This window comes from Elgaria multicarinata, chromosome 10 (assembly GCF_023053635.1).
Source record: "Elgaria multicarinata webbii isolate HBS135686 ecotype San Diego chromosome 10, rElgMul1.1.pri, whole genome shotgun sequence".
Classification (NCBI taxonomy): domain Eukaryota; kingdom Metazoa; phylum Chordata; class Lepidosauria; order Squamata; family Anguidae; genus Elgaria; species Elgaria multicarinata.
In genome coordinates, this window is record NC_086180.1 from 14800609 (window position 1) to 14812691 (window position 12083).

A 12083-nucleotide genomic window follows, 5' to 3' on the forward strand; every position below is an offset into this window, starting at 1 on the left:
GCGCTCCGTGTAAATAGAGGGGGGGTGTCTTCACCCCTCTGTCGCACAATAACAGGTAGGTCTAGCTAAGGCCACAGACAACTGTGGTGGTCTCAGCCAGATGTTGTGGCAACCCAAGCAGGGGGTTCTAGCTATGTGAGCGGGCACTGTTGTGTGTGGGGGCACTGTTCCCCCAATGCGCAGTTTCTCTGTGTGTGCCAACCAGGGTTTTGGAGAAACAGTGATTCAACCAGAATTTTGTGTAACTGACCAAGTAATTTGAAGAGAAACAGTTCCGTGGAACAGTTCCTCCCCTAACTTTGTTTCTCCAAATAATTTCACTGATTCTTCAGTACGTTTACTTCAGAGTCAGTGAACTCAATAGGGCTCATTTCTAATTAGGCATGCATAGCATTGCAGTGTTAATCTCCAAATACCACCATCACCAAAATCAACATGTGACACCTTTTCAACCTTTAGGTCCTCAAATAAAGCATCTTTGCAATTATTTGCAAGGCATTCCTTTTTTTAAAAAATAGAGTAAACAGTATAAAATGTTTTTTGTAGCAGTTCAGCTTTAAAAATAGAGTTGCCAATTAAAGATAAAGGGGATACTTGGGGGATAGTTGGCTCTGCAATACTACAAACGAGAAGGATCTTGGGACTGCTGTAGATGACAAACTGAATACGAGCCAACAGTGTGATGTAGCGGCAGAAAAAGCAAATGCTATTTTGGGCTGCATTAATAGAAGTATAGCTTCCAAATCGCATGAAGTACTGGTTCCCTTCTATTCGGCCCTGGTTAGGCCTCATCTTGAGTATTGTGTCCAGTTCTGGGCACCACACTTCAAGAAGGATGCAGACAAGCTGGAGGGCTTTCAGAGGAGTGCAACCAGGATGATCAGGGGTCTGGAAACAAAGCCCTATGAAGAGAGACTGAAACAACTGGGCATGTTTAGCCTTGAGAAGAGAAGTTTGAGGGGAGGCATGATAGCACTCTTCAAATACTTGAAAGGTTGTCACACAGAGGTGGGCCAGGATCACTTCTCGATCCTCCCAGAGTGCAGGACATGGAATAATGGCCTCAAGTTACAGGAAGCCAGATTCCAGCTGGACATCAGGAAAAACTTCCTGACTGTTAGAGCAGTACGACAATGGAACCAATTGCCTAGGGAGGTGGTGGGCTTTCCCACACTAGAGGCATCCAAGAGGCAGCTGGACAACCATCTGTCAGGGATGCTTTAAGGTAGATTCCTGCAATGAGCAGGGGGTTGGACTTGATGGCCTTATAGGCCCCTTCCAACTCTACTATCCTATGTGATTCTATGTGATATGCTTTTGGGAAGATATGCCAATTTTGGCAGCAAATTCAGTGGCATAGCTGTGGTGAATGGGGGGGGAGTAAAAAAGGCCAGGGGGCTGCAGGAGACCCACATGTTACTCACTCCTGCTCTGCTTGGTCAAGAGCTATCGATGCTCTGAGAATAGGGAGGAGAGAGTTTCAAAAATGTTTTGGGATGCAGTGTAAGGAACTGCAAGCAAGCATCTAAACCCAGCCCCTGAAGTTCTACTGTTCATGCGCACATGTTTCCCTGTGCATGCTACAGCCCTCTGGATGGTGGCAGCACAGCCTTATGCCTATCAAGCCCACACGTTCACAAACCTCATCTCCTTGCTGCGGTCGCATCAAAGACACTCTGTCATACTGCCGCCTCAGCAAAGCCCACAAAGCATCCAGTCGACCCTGTAAAGAGGAGACCAAGAAGACTTCTGATAAGCTGGCGTATGCGACAGCACTTCTCAAAACCATTAGCTGTCCTTGGATATGTCTCGGGGATCATCTTCCGCCAAACGACACGGTAGGACAATGAGCGCTCCTTAAATGGGATGCTATTAGGCATAAATTCTGCTTAATGGGAACACATTGAGCCAGTGATGTGTGATTAAGTAAATGGTTCTTAACAATGTGTTAAATGAGTGGGAAATTCTAAGTTCTGGTCTTTTACTATTTTAAGTTTAAGGGCTTTTAAAACACACACACACAGAGTGATCAAATAAAGATTAAATGTCTTTTTGGTCTTTTCTAAAGACTTCCTAACCTCTCCCTTGTTTAACTGAAGTTCTGACTCATCAACACAGGTACTGAACTGTTGCTTCTCCAAGGTTGACTCCTTGGAGAGACATCTTCCTAATAGCTTCGGTTATTTAAAGCTGCCATGCCTTCCTTCCTTGGCTGTGCAAAATACCGCCTGGTCACGTCCCTTCAACCTACAATCTAACAAGACTGACTTGCGTGGCCCTTTTTGGAGGTAGCACATATTGGAGGCCAAATAAAGCTGAGCCTTCTGAAATTACAGGCCCTGGGTTGCGGCAGGCAGAAGGATGCATTAACAATACCTAGGATCTGGCAGGGTGTAATTCTGGAGCATTGGGGTAAGTACAACTCTCCAGCCTTGCACTCACTCACTCTTTCCTGGTATGTCACTTCTGACTGATGCCTTTTCCGTAGTGTGCTGACAGCTGGGTCAGAACCCACTGGATGCTTAAGCAGCTATACAGATCCTGATCAGAGGTTGTATCCATTCATTTCAGTGTTCAATGGGTCTGCCATGACACAGGCTCTGAACACCAGACCTCACGGCTGCCACCACTTATTATGGGGCGACACAGGCTCTGAACACCAGACCCGGCCGAGGCCACTCCCTGCTCAAGCTAAGCACCACCTCTTGATACGCCTGAGGCAAGGGATAAAACCCACCTTCCTCCAAACTATGTGGAGGAAGGGGTTTAAAATGGAGAATGGATTTTAATATATATAATAATGCGCTGTGAGTTATATCTGCTTAGGTGAATGATTGTCAGAGTGGGTGCTGAATGTGTAAACTTAAGATGATAAACGCCAAACAGACACGTGGGATTTTTGTGGTAGTTTTAAAACAAACAATCAAAATTTATTTTTAAAAGTTCATAAGCTTTGTTTCAAATAACAACATTTAAAAACCTTTTTGAAACCTTCCATACAATCCTGTCACTCTCACATTCGTGCTTTCCTTTTTCTCACACAATCACTCTTGAACTTTCTTTATTATCAGTATTAATATACTTCCACTACGTGCACACCATACTCTAAAGACACCACTCACTACACTGACTCTCAAATTTCCCAAGAACTTAAGTACCATAAATACAGAGAGCACTACAGACTCTAAGAGTACCTAACAAGTCTCCCTGAAAAGGTTCTCTCCAAAAGAACAAGAACAAGAACTCACAATCCCCTCAGTCATTCCCTTATATATCACTCCTCCCCCCTCCCAAGACCTTCTAACTCCGCCCACTCAGGCCAACATTCTACAAACCACAGACTTACAAACTGCAGACATACATTTGGAATTGCCTTGTGGGGTGTAACGCCACAGGGTCTTCCCTAAGAAGGACTAAAATTGGATGCAACCCATGGTCATGCTCTATTCCAGCATCTTTCAACTTCCGGTTCCTGCAGGACTTTTGAACCTGAACTCCCAATAGCCACAGCCAACATGGCCAATGTCAGGAATGTTGATTGCTGTAGTCCAAAACATCTGGCAGACACCAGATTGGGGAAGGCTGCTGTATTCCCTTGGCTGGCATGTGAGCAGAAGACCAAAACGGCCCGAGAGCTGAACCACTGTCCTCTAGGATAAGCCTCCTCTTTAGAAGACAGGGCTAATCTGAAGGAGACTCCAGTTCAACAGCCAAAGCTCTTAACATCTCCAGCTGCCACAGACGCTTGTACACACCACAGCATTAACACAGGCTGGGGCCTCCCCCACTTGTCCCACCCATGCCATCTCACAAGCGTCTTCTCCAGCGGCCCTGAATGAGCATTCCAGCCTTTCCAACTTTCCTAAGCTCAGCCCCAGTTTGCCCCACAATACAACTGCAAAGCCAACACTGCGTTCAATGAGAAGAGATTCAACAAGTACCTTAATAGGCGTGTACCACTTTTCCTGAGTGGGCACTGAGGTAGGCCTGGGCTTTGGCGTTCTAGGTTGAAATGGCTCTTCAGGCTCATCAGGGAGTTTTACCACCGCATTTTTGGCTTTCTCTAGCCGGGCACCTTCTTCAGTCGATCCTTTATCACCCCAACGGACCTAAAGAAAGGAAGACCTGTTATCAAAGTGGCTTGGTGCTGAAGCTAATGGTCCGCTTGGGCAGTATCCAAGGCTACCCAGGCACTAGTTGGACCCTCCACTAGCACAACAGGAAGCCTGTTTCCAGAATGGAGAAGGTCAGTGGGGTTGCAGAAGGGAGATCCTCCGACCTCTTCTGGAAACGAGCATTTTGGGTTGTTTCCAGGGTTATTTCAGGAAGCACTAGCTTCCTGTTGCGTTTGTGGTGGGTCCCATGGGTGCCAGAGAAGGAGAAGAGGCCCAATATCGTAGTGCTCCGTTTAACAGGTGGTGGTCAATACAGCCTCTCCAGATGTCTTGCATCCCATCCAACTGGGTTGATAGATCTGGTGGTGGGGATTCTGCAAGGTAAGACATCTACACTCAAGTCAAATTGGGACTCAATCATCCTTACTGCAGCCCTGTACAATCAGCTAACAATATTATCCTCACTGTCTTACAGATCAGTGCTGAGGCTAAGAGACAGTGGCTTGCCTAAGCCATCCCCCACCCCAACCCCTATGAATTCATGAGATTTGACCCGGGGCTTCTTGTCTTGCAGATCATGCTTTTGACCACTACACTACAACAGCTGCAGAAGAAGAAGCTGAGCGTCTAAGATCTGCCTTGTAAAAGTACTTGGCTGGCTCACAATGAGAATACTTATGCTACACTGTAATGTCCCCCCAAAAGGATAAAAATAAAAACCGCATTGAAAAGCCTTGTTCTCTTTGTTTGCATTCGATTCTTGAAACAAGCCTCTTTCTTTTTCAAAGTCTGGATGAAACGCAACTGATGAAATCAGTTCTTCCCCTAATCTATGGGGAGACAACTAAGGTTGTTCTATACATAAAAACAGGAATTCCTAGGAGGCTGACATCATGGGGAAGTCAGTCCATCTGGCAAACTTAGAAGAGTTTTTTTTTAATTAATTAAAAAGAAAGCCATTTTAGTATCAACGTTCCAAGTTGGCGCCAATGCCTTTGATCAAATTGCACAAGCACTGGCTTTATAGAAGTCAAAACAACCCATCTCTTTTGACTAGCCAGGGCACACAGAAGCCATTATTTGCCTAGCCACATCCTCCATAGGAGCCATCTTGTGGCGGTGCCCACGGCAGTTTCTCAAATTCCCAAATGTGTTCACAGGTCCGAAAAGGCTGGGGACCCCTATTGGAGAGTGTTGAGCACTGCCATAGGATGTAAAACTGTGACAGGGGTGGTTCAACTGGTAATTTAGAATGGGCTGTGCTAACAGCAACTTAAGTGCCACACATTTCTTTTTGTTAAAGCTTTGCATGTCTCTGCAGGCACCACGCTGGAGACACTTTCATGGGCATCACTGGTGGGCCCTGTGGGGGCCATGTTGGGGACCCCCTGCTCTACAATACCAACCTCCATTCTTTTAATTCCTCCAACTCCTCGTCCACCGTAATAGGAAGCATCCACCGTTGGCCATTTCTTTGAAGGGAAAGGATCATCATCGTCTTCCTGGGGGGGAAAATCGAACACCAATTTGTGAATTTTCTTTTACATACACACCTTACACACACAAGGGAATTAACAGCTCTTAGGTTAGATATCTAACATCAATTCAAGTTGCAATTCACTTTTCCTGAAAAAAGAGGATATAAGACAAAAATATCAGTGCCAAAACAGGATGTGAGACACTGATGCATGATGTGCTAACTAGGGGGAGTGTTAAATTGGTGACTGGTATAAATGACTGGGCGCAAAGATTACTGCAGACGCTGACTGCAGCCAGGAAATCAGAAGACGTTTACTTCTTGGGAGGAGAGCAATGACAAATCTTGATAAAATAGTTAAGAGCAGAGACACCACACTGACAACAAAGGTCCGCATAGTTAAAGCAATGGTATTCCCCGTAGTAACCTATGGCTGCGAGAGCTGGACCATAAGGAAGGCTGAGCGAAGGAAGATAGATGCTTTTGAACTGTGGTGTTGGAGGAAAATTCTGAGAGTGCCTTGGACTGCAAGAAGATCAAACCAGTCCATACTCCAGGAAATAAAGCCAGACTGCTCACTTGAGGGAATGGTATTAAAGGCAAAACTGAAGTACTTTGGCCACATAATGAGAAGACAGGACACCCTGGAGAAGAGGCTGATGCTAGGGAAAGTGGAAGGCAAAAGGAAGAGGAGCCGACCAAGGGCAAGATGGAGGGATGATATTCTGGAGGTGACAGACTTGACCTTGGGGGAGCTAGGGGTGGCGACAGCTGACAGAAAGCTCTGGCGTGGGCTGGTCCATGAAGTCACGAAGAGTCGGAAACGACTGAACGAATAAACAACAACAAATAAATGACTTATTAGTGGTTGTTAAGGAACACCCCCATGATGCACATATTTCAGAGTACGGCGTTGGAGAAATGCCCCTAAGCGTTTATGATGCAACTTTCTGTCTGGCATCCTGAATCCTTAAACATCGCTCTACCCTAATTGCCGGCACTGCACAGTCAACATTGTGCTGGTGTTTGTTTATCACGTGTTATTACTTTTTCCAACTTTTTAAATGTAATTATTCCTTTTTTTAAAAAAATAAATTTTTAATTTTTTTTTAAAAAAATAATAAATACCAAATAAATATTTATAAATACCAAAATGTAAATACTGACATTAACAAAACCACACAACAAAGTAAAACCTATGTATAAAACAAGCAGGATGCAACATCTATGAAGAGAATTAAAGCAATTAATAGTGGAACACGGGGGGGGGGAGTGGAAATACGCAGAAATAAACAGAACCAAGCATTCTCTATTGCAGCCTTCCCCAATGTGGTGTCATGGACTACAACTCCCATCAGCCACAGGCAGCACAGCCATGGATAATGGGACTTGTAGTCCAAAGCGTCTGGAGGGTGCCAATTGGGAAAGTCTGCTCCATTCCTTCTGTATGAACGGCCTCTTATTTCTTCTCCTCCTCCTCTCATACAACACAGACTCCTGTTTTTAACAGACCCCAGAACTGTTGTTTTAAATGGATATTGTTTTTATGTTTTTTATGGTTTAAAATTTTGTATACTTTTTAATGTTCACTGTTTTTAACTTTTGGAAACCGCCCAGAGAGCTTTGGCTATGGGGCGGTATATAAATGTAATAAATAAATAAAATAAATAAATAAACCGGAGGGAAGTTGTTGGTCTTCAATTCTCATCATTTATGACCATGCTGGCTGGGGGTGGTGGCTGCTGCAGTCCCAGCAACATCTGGAGGGCCAGAAGTGCCCTGCCCGGATGTTTAGGTGTAGTAGCAATGAGAATAGTAGCAACTCCTTTGTCTGCTTGGAAAGTGCCCCCTGGAGGCATCCTTTTAACACTATGGAAAGAGGTGGGGTCCCTAGACAAGCCTGAAGTCTGTTCGTGCCTCATAGGAGTGACAAAGATCTAGACCAGAACTAGGCTTGCATGCTTACAAAAAGACAATGGGTTTAATCCAGCCACAGTTAAGCATTTTTGGATCCCATCGATTTCGGTGGGACAGTTCAACATGTACTTAAATCTTCCCTGCTGTCACAAGCGGAATTTAAAATTGCTTAGTTTTGTCTGGATCATGCCCAATGTACCTAATCGTGTGAACTCTCGTATGTACACAGGGTTAATTTCTGCTGTGCATACACTTTCTCATTCATGGCAATGCTGGCAACTGTCGTACAAGCACAACAAGATGATCACATGGAGTTGTCCATAACATTGTAGCCTATAGGAGCTCTGCATCCTTTGATTTATGGGGTGTTGTGTGTGCATTGGATCTCACACATATCAGGAAACTCTGGATAGGATTTTTTTTTAAAGTAATGTTCCACTTAAGGGTCTAATAAACCAGAAAGACTGTGCAGACTATGCAGGCATCTCTAAATTATGGTTGAAATCAGCTTCTTATTATGATGTCTTCTCCCAAATCCTGGGGCTAGAGTTTTGTTGAGGGTGTAGAGAATTCTCTGCTAAAGATACATAGTGTCTACTGCCACTTCTCATGGGAAAGGAAATTACTATTACCTTCCTACCATTAAACCAGACTTAAAACTGTACTGGAGATATATCCTATCATACCATCATTCTTTCTGTTTTAGGATGCTTTAAAATGCACCAACTGTGTGTATGACTAACCCGTGTACTTCCTGCGATGGGCGAATAAGCTTCTATCAAAAAAGAACACTTAAGAAAAAATATAGATGTGTGAGATATTGGATATGATCAGAAGATGGTTCAATGTTTAAAGTTCTGCTTCTTGGGGGTAGGGGAACGAGTAAATAAGATATTATCTGAATTAGAAAGTAATTTTTCCCCTCCTACTGGTGCCTTCATCCACAGAACGCATAAACCAAGCATTCTGGTTATGTGCACGGAAAATCAATTTGCAGCGGGATGCATTTTGAAGAGTCTATTACAATCCAATTCCCGCTCAAGCAACACAGCCACTTTACCTACGTACTTTCGGAGAACCAATCTGTCTAATGGAGTATGCCATGTATACAGGAATGCCGCACTACACCCGACTATCAATTTTTGCTTTATTTATTGCTAGTCATTTGAATATCCAGACTAAAATTGGCATATACATCTCTGCAACTTTCTGAGAGATCCCAAATGTCATCGAGGGTCTAGAGGCCAGCACAGCCACGATCATGCCGCAAATGTGCCAAATTGAGTAGTAGCATTCATCAAGCAAGAAGAAGTAAACTATTTAACTCAAAGCTCCAGATACTCCTTCATCAAAATAACATGATACAATTAAAGATATTCCATCAAGGCACGTCCCACTTGACACAGTGGACAATGGCATCCCTAAAATGAGTTTCTGTATTTATTTTATATATCTATATACCACCCTTCGTGACCAATCACTGGGCGGTATACAAAATTCATTAAAACAATTAAAATACAAAACCTCAGGGAAAACGAAAAGTTGACTAGCCTATTAGACTAAAAGTCTAGTTTAAATAGAAGCCTAGGTAGGTATTAAAAGCACTAAATGCCTGAGTAAACAGATGGGTTTTTAACAGGCGCTGAAACACCATCAAGGTTGGCACCAGTTGCACTGCAGAAGAAGAGAATTATGTCCTTCTGGTTCATAACATGTAGGATCACTTACCCCACAGCTTAGAAATAGAAATAAATAAAGCCAAATTCGATAGTCAGGTATAGAGGACTTATTTTTGCATTCCTCCCACCCCCCGCCCAGCTCCAAAGTACACTATTGGCTGCTGAGGGAAGAAAGCAGGGAAAAGATACCACATCAGGACACTAGATGAGCAAGGTGAGAAGTGGTTCCACCCTTAGTTATTTGCATCTCTGGATCATTGGACACTGGATAGAAAAAACGTTTCTGTGTGACGAAGGTTTCGAGCAGTTTGACAACATACCTCTGGTGGAGCTGGTGGTATAACTGGAGGAGGATCCTTAATGACCTATGGTGGGAGGAAACAAATCAGAGGATAAAGGACAGGCAGCAAAAATCATTAAAAAATCACATAGTGATTTGGATATCCCGACTGCAAACGAATGCATGCAGACAATGAAATACAGCATTCAACCTGAATTTCGTTTTTGCTTTTTTTTGTGAATTTCAACAGGTGCAAGTCGTCTTCACTGGGCCTTTGGGCCAAACTTCTTGTTGTTGTTGTTGTTGTTGTTGTTGTTGTTGTTATTATTATATTTATTTGTATACTGCCTTTTGCCCAATGCTTGGCCTCAAGCCGGCATTACAAAATTAAAACATATACAGTTAAAACCAATCAATAGAAATATACAAAAGTTAAAAACATATTAAACACATTCCAATATTAAATCAGAGAGCTTCGGCTATTGGGCAGTATAAAAATGTAATAAATAAATAAATAAACAAACAAACATTTAAAATACATGACAATGTTAAAAGTCCTAGGCATAGACGGAGGTCCAGATTACTCGCCAAACGCCTGCCAGAACAAGAAAGTTTTTGCCTGCCTCCAAAAGCATATCAAGGAGGGACCACTATATTACATTCTGGGCTAATGATCTTATTTAATTCATGGAAGCCTTTTGGTACCACGTACAGCACCCAAGGAGATTGTGGCCAAGCCTGGGATAACCACTAGGCACTAGGATCTGGGAGCATCTCTCTTCCAACTTTGGAAGCAGCCATGGGCAGGACTAGAGTGAAGAGAACATTTATAGGAAACTGCAGGCCAAGGTAGGACATGGTATCATTTTGCCATCTTTTAGGCACCAGGCAAAATCTCTCCTGTTAATTTCATGGGCAATTAGATCTGATAGGCTGTATGTTTTGCTTTTGCTGCATTCTTTAAAGACTGCCTCTAAGTCTGTTCTCAACATCTGCTTTCCATTCATTCATGTTTCTATACTGCCTCATAACTGAAGCTCTCCGGGCGGTTCACAAAAATTAAAAAGCATTAAAAGCATTAAACAAAGTACAAAAACAAAAAAGCATTTGCATGAAACATATAAATAAAACACACAAATAACATATATCTGAAAACTATTTTTTAAACTATCAGCCAAAGACAATACATGATGCAATTAAAATTCATTATATGCTGTCAAATACCTCAGAGAAGAAGGCAGTTTTTACTTGGTGCTAATAAGATGACAGTGTCGAGTGAAATCCCCTCTTCATCGCAACCGTTAAAGCTGCAGGAGCCATTCTTCCTTCTGTATCTGGTCATTTCTGTATCTGGTCACTCTAGAGTGACCAGATAAAAAAGAGGGCAGGGCTCCTGCAGCTTTAACGGTTGTGATGAAGAGGGGATTTCACCAGGTGCTGCATGCATACAAATGACACCTGCTGAAATCCTTTTTCACCCTACTCCCTAACCTTGAACCAGCATCACATGTGGCCCATGGAGCTGAAACGGTTGTGCACTTCTGCTCTGAAGAGTGTCTCAGTGTGCTCTGGATATGGCTCCCTGGTACTCTCCCATGCTGGCAGCGCTCTGGCCAGACCTTCGTAGCATTGACAGTAAAACTGCCATCAAATGACATCAGCCCATTCAATGGTCTTAGGCAGCACTACTGCACATGCCCCCTGCACAGGAACACATGCACAAATACAAGCGGGCAAATACCCTGCACTTAGAACACAGCTAGACCGAAGGTTTATCCTGGGATCATCCAGGGTTCGCCCCTGCCTGAGCACTGGATCCCCTGTGTGTCACCTAGATGAACAGGTTTGACCCCTGGATGATCCAGGGATAAACCTTAGGTCTAGCTATGGCCATAAATTATTCTGGATCATTTTTTTCCTTTTAAAATAAAGAGAAACACAGGTACACATCTTTATCTTTTGGGGGTGGGGGAACAGCGTCCACAACTTCTATAGCCTGAGAACTTACAGATGTTAAAAGACATAATATTGCAAGGCAGCCAGCATTTCTGTTTAATTCAGTTTTCTTCAATACTGTCCCAGAAGCCCAGGAGTGTAAATCTGCATTTTGTGTACCATATGCAGAGTTTGAGTCTTCTCCAATTTTACTTGGTTTGATTTTATTATCATCATTGTCAGGAATGGACTTCTTGGCATTTACTTAGCCACCAAAAAATAAATAAAAGAACTTAATTTCAAGGCCTGTCAATTTCTTCCCTGTTTTATATATGTTTTAAAAATGGGTGTGTGTTTTTTAAAGCGAGTTGCTTCAGGCAACAGTCCTTTTGATCTGCTCATTAACACTTTTCATTATAATGTTTGAACGAGGTGGGCATTAAGAAATGTCAGCAGCAGAGCCAGCTTGATGGAGTCTTATGTTCTAACGTTCAGGGAAGAGCAGAAGAACTGTCAACAGTGAACTGTTTAAAAAAGAGAGAGAAAGAGGAGGGGAACTAAAAACCAACAACCTGGTGATGTGTACGGACTACAGATCAAGTAAAATAAAAAAAATACCAACTGGCTCCTGCCAACAATTCAACAGCATGCCCAATTCAACTGATATACTAGACGCCAAC

At 43.2% G+C, this 12083-nt stretch overlaps 1 protein-coding gene across 3 annotated transcripts in view; it reads right to left on the reverse strand.

The window, feature by feature from the left end:
- ANTXR2 (ANTXR cell adhesion molecule 2) overlaps nt 1-12083 on the reverse strand; it is a 157400-nt gene that overhangs the window by 63905 nt on the left and 81412 nt on the right. For all 3 annotated transcript variants that reach the window (XR_010025885.1, XM_063135232.1, XM_063135231.1), the window contains 4 exons: nt 9509-9553; nt 5522-5617; nt 3942-4109; nt 1643-1723 (listed from right to left, as the gene is read on the reverse strand). Coding sequence is in view for 2 of the 3 variants with exons in the window: in XM_063135232.1 (XP_062991302.1) it covers nt 1643-1723; nt 3942-4109; nt 5522-5617; nt 9509-9553 (390 nt within the window). In the remaining variant the exon portion in view is untranslated. The remainder of the gene's footprint in view (nt 1-1642; nt 1724-3941; nt 4110-5521; nt 5618-9508; nt 9554-12083) is intronic.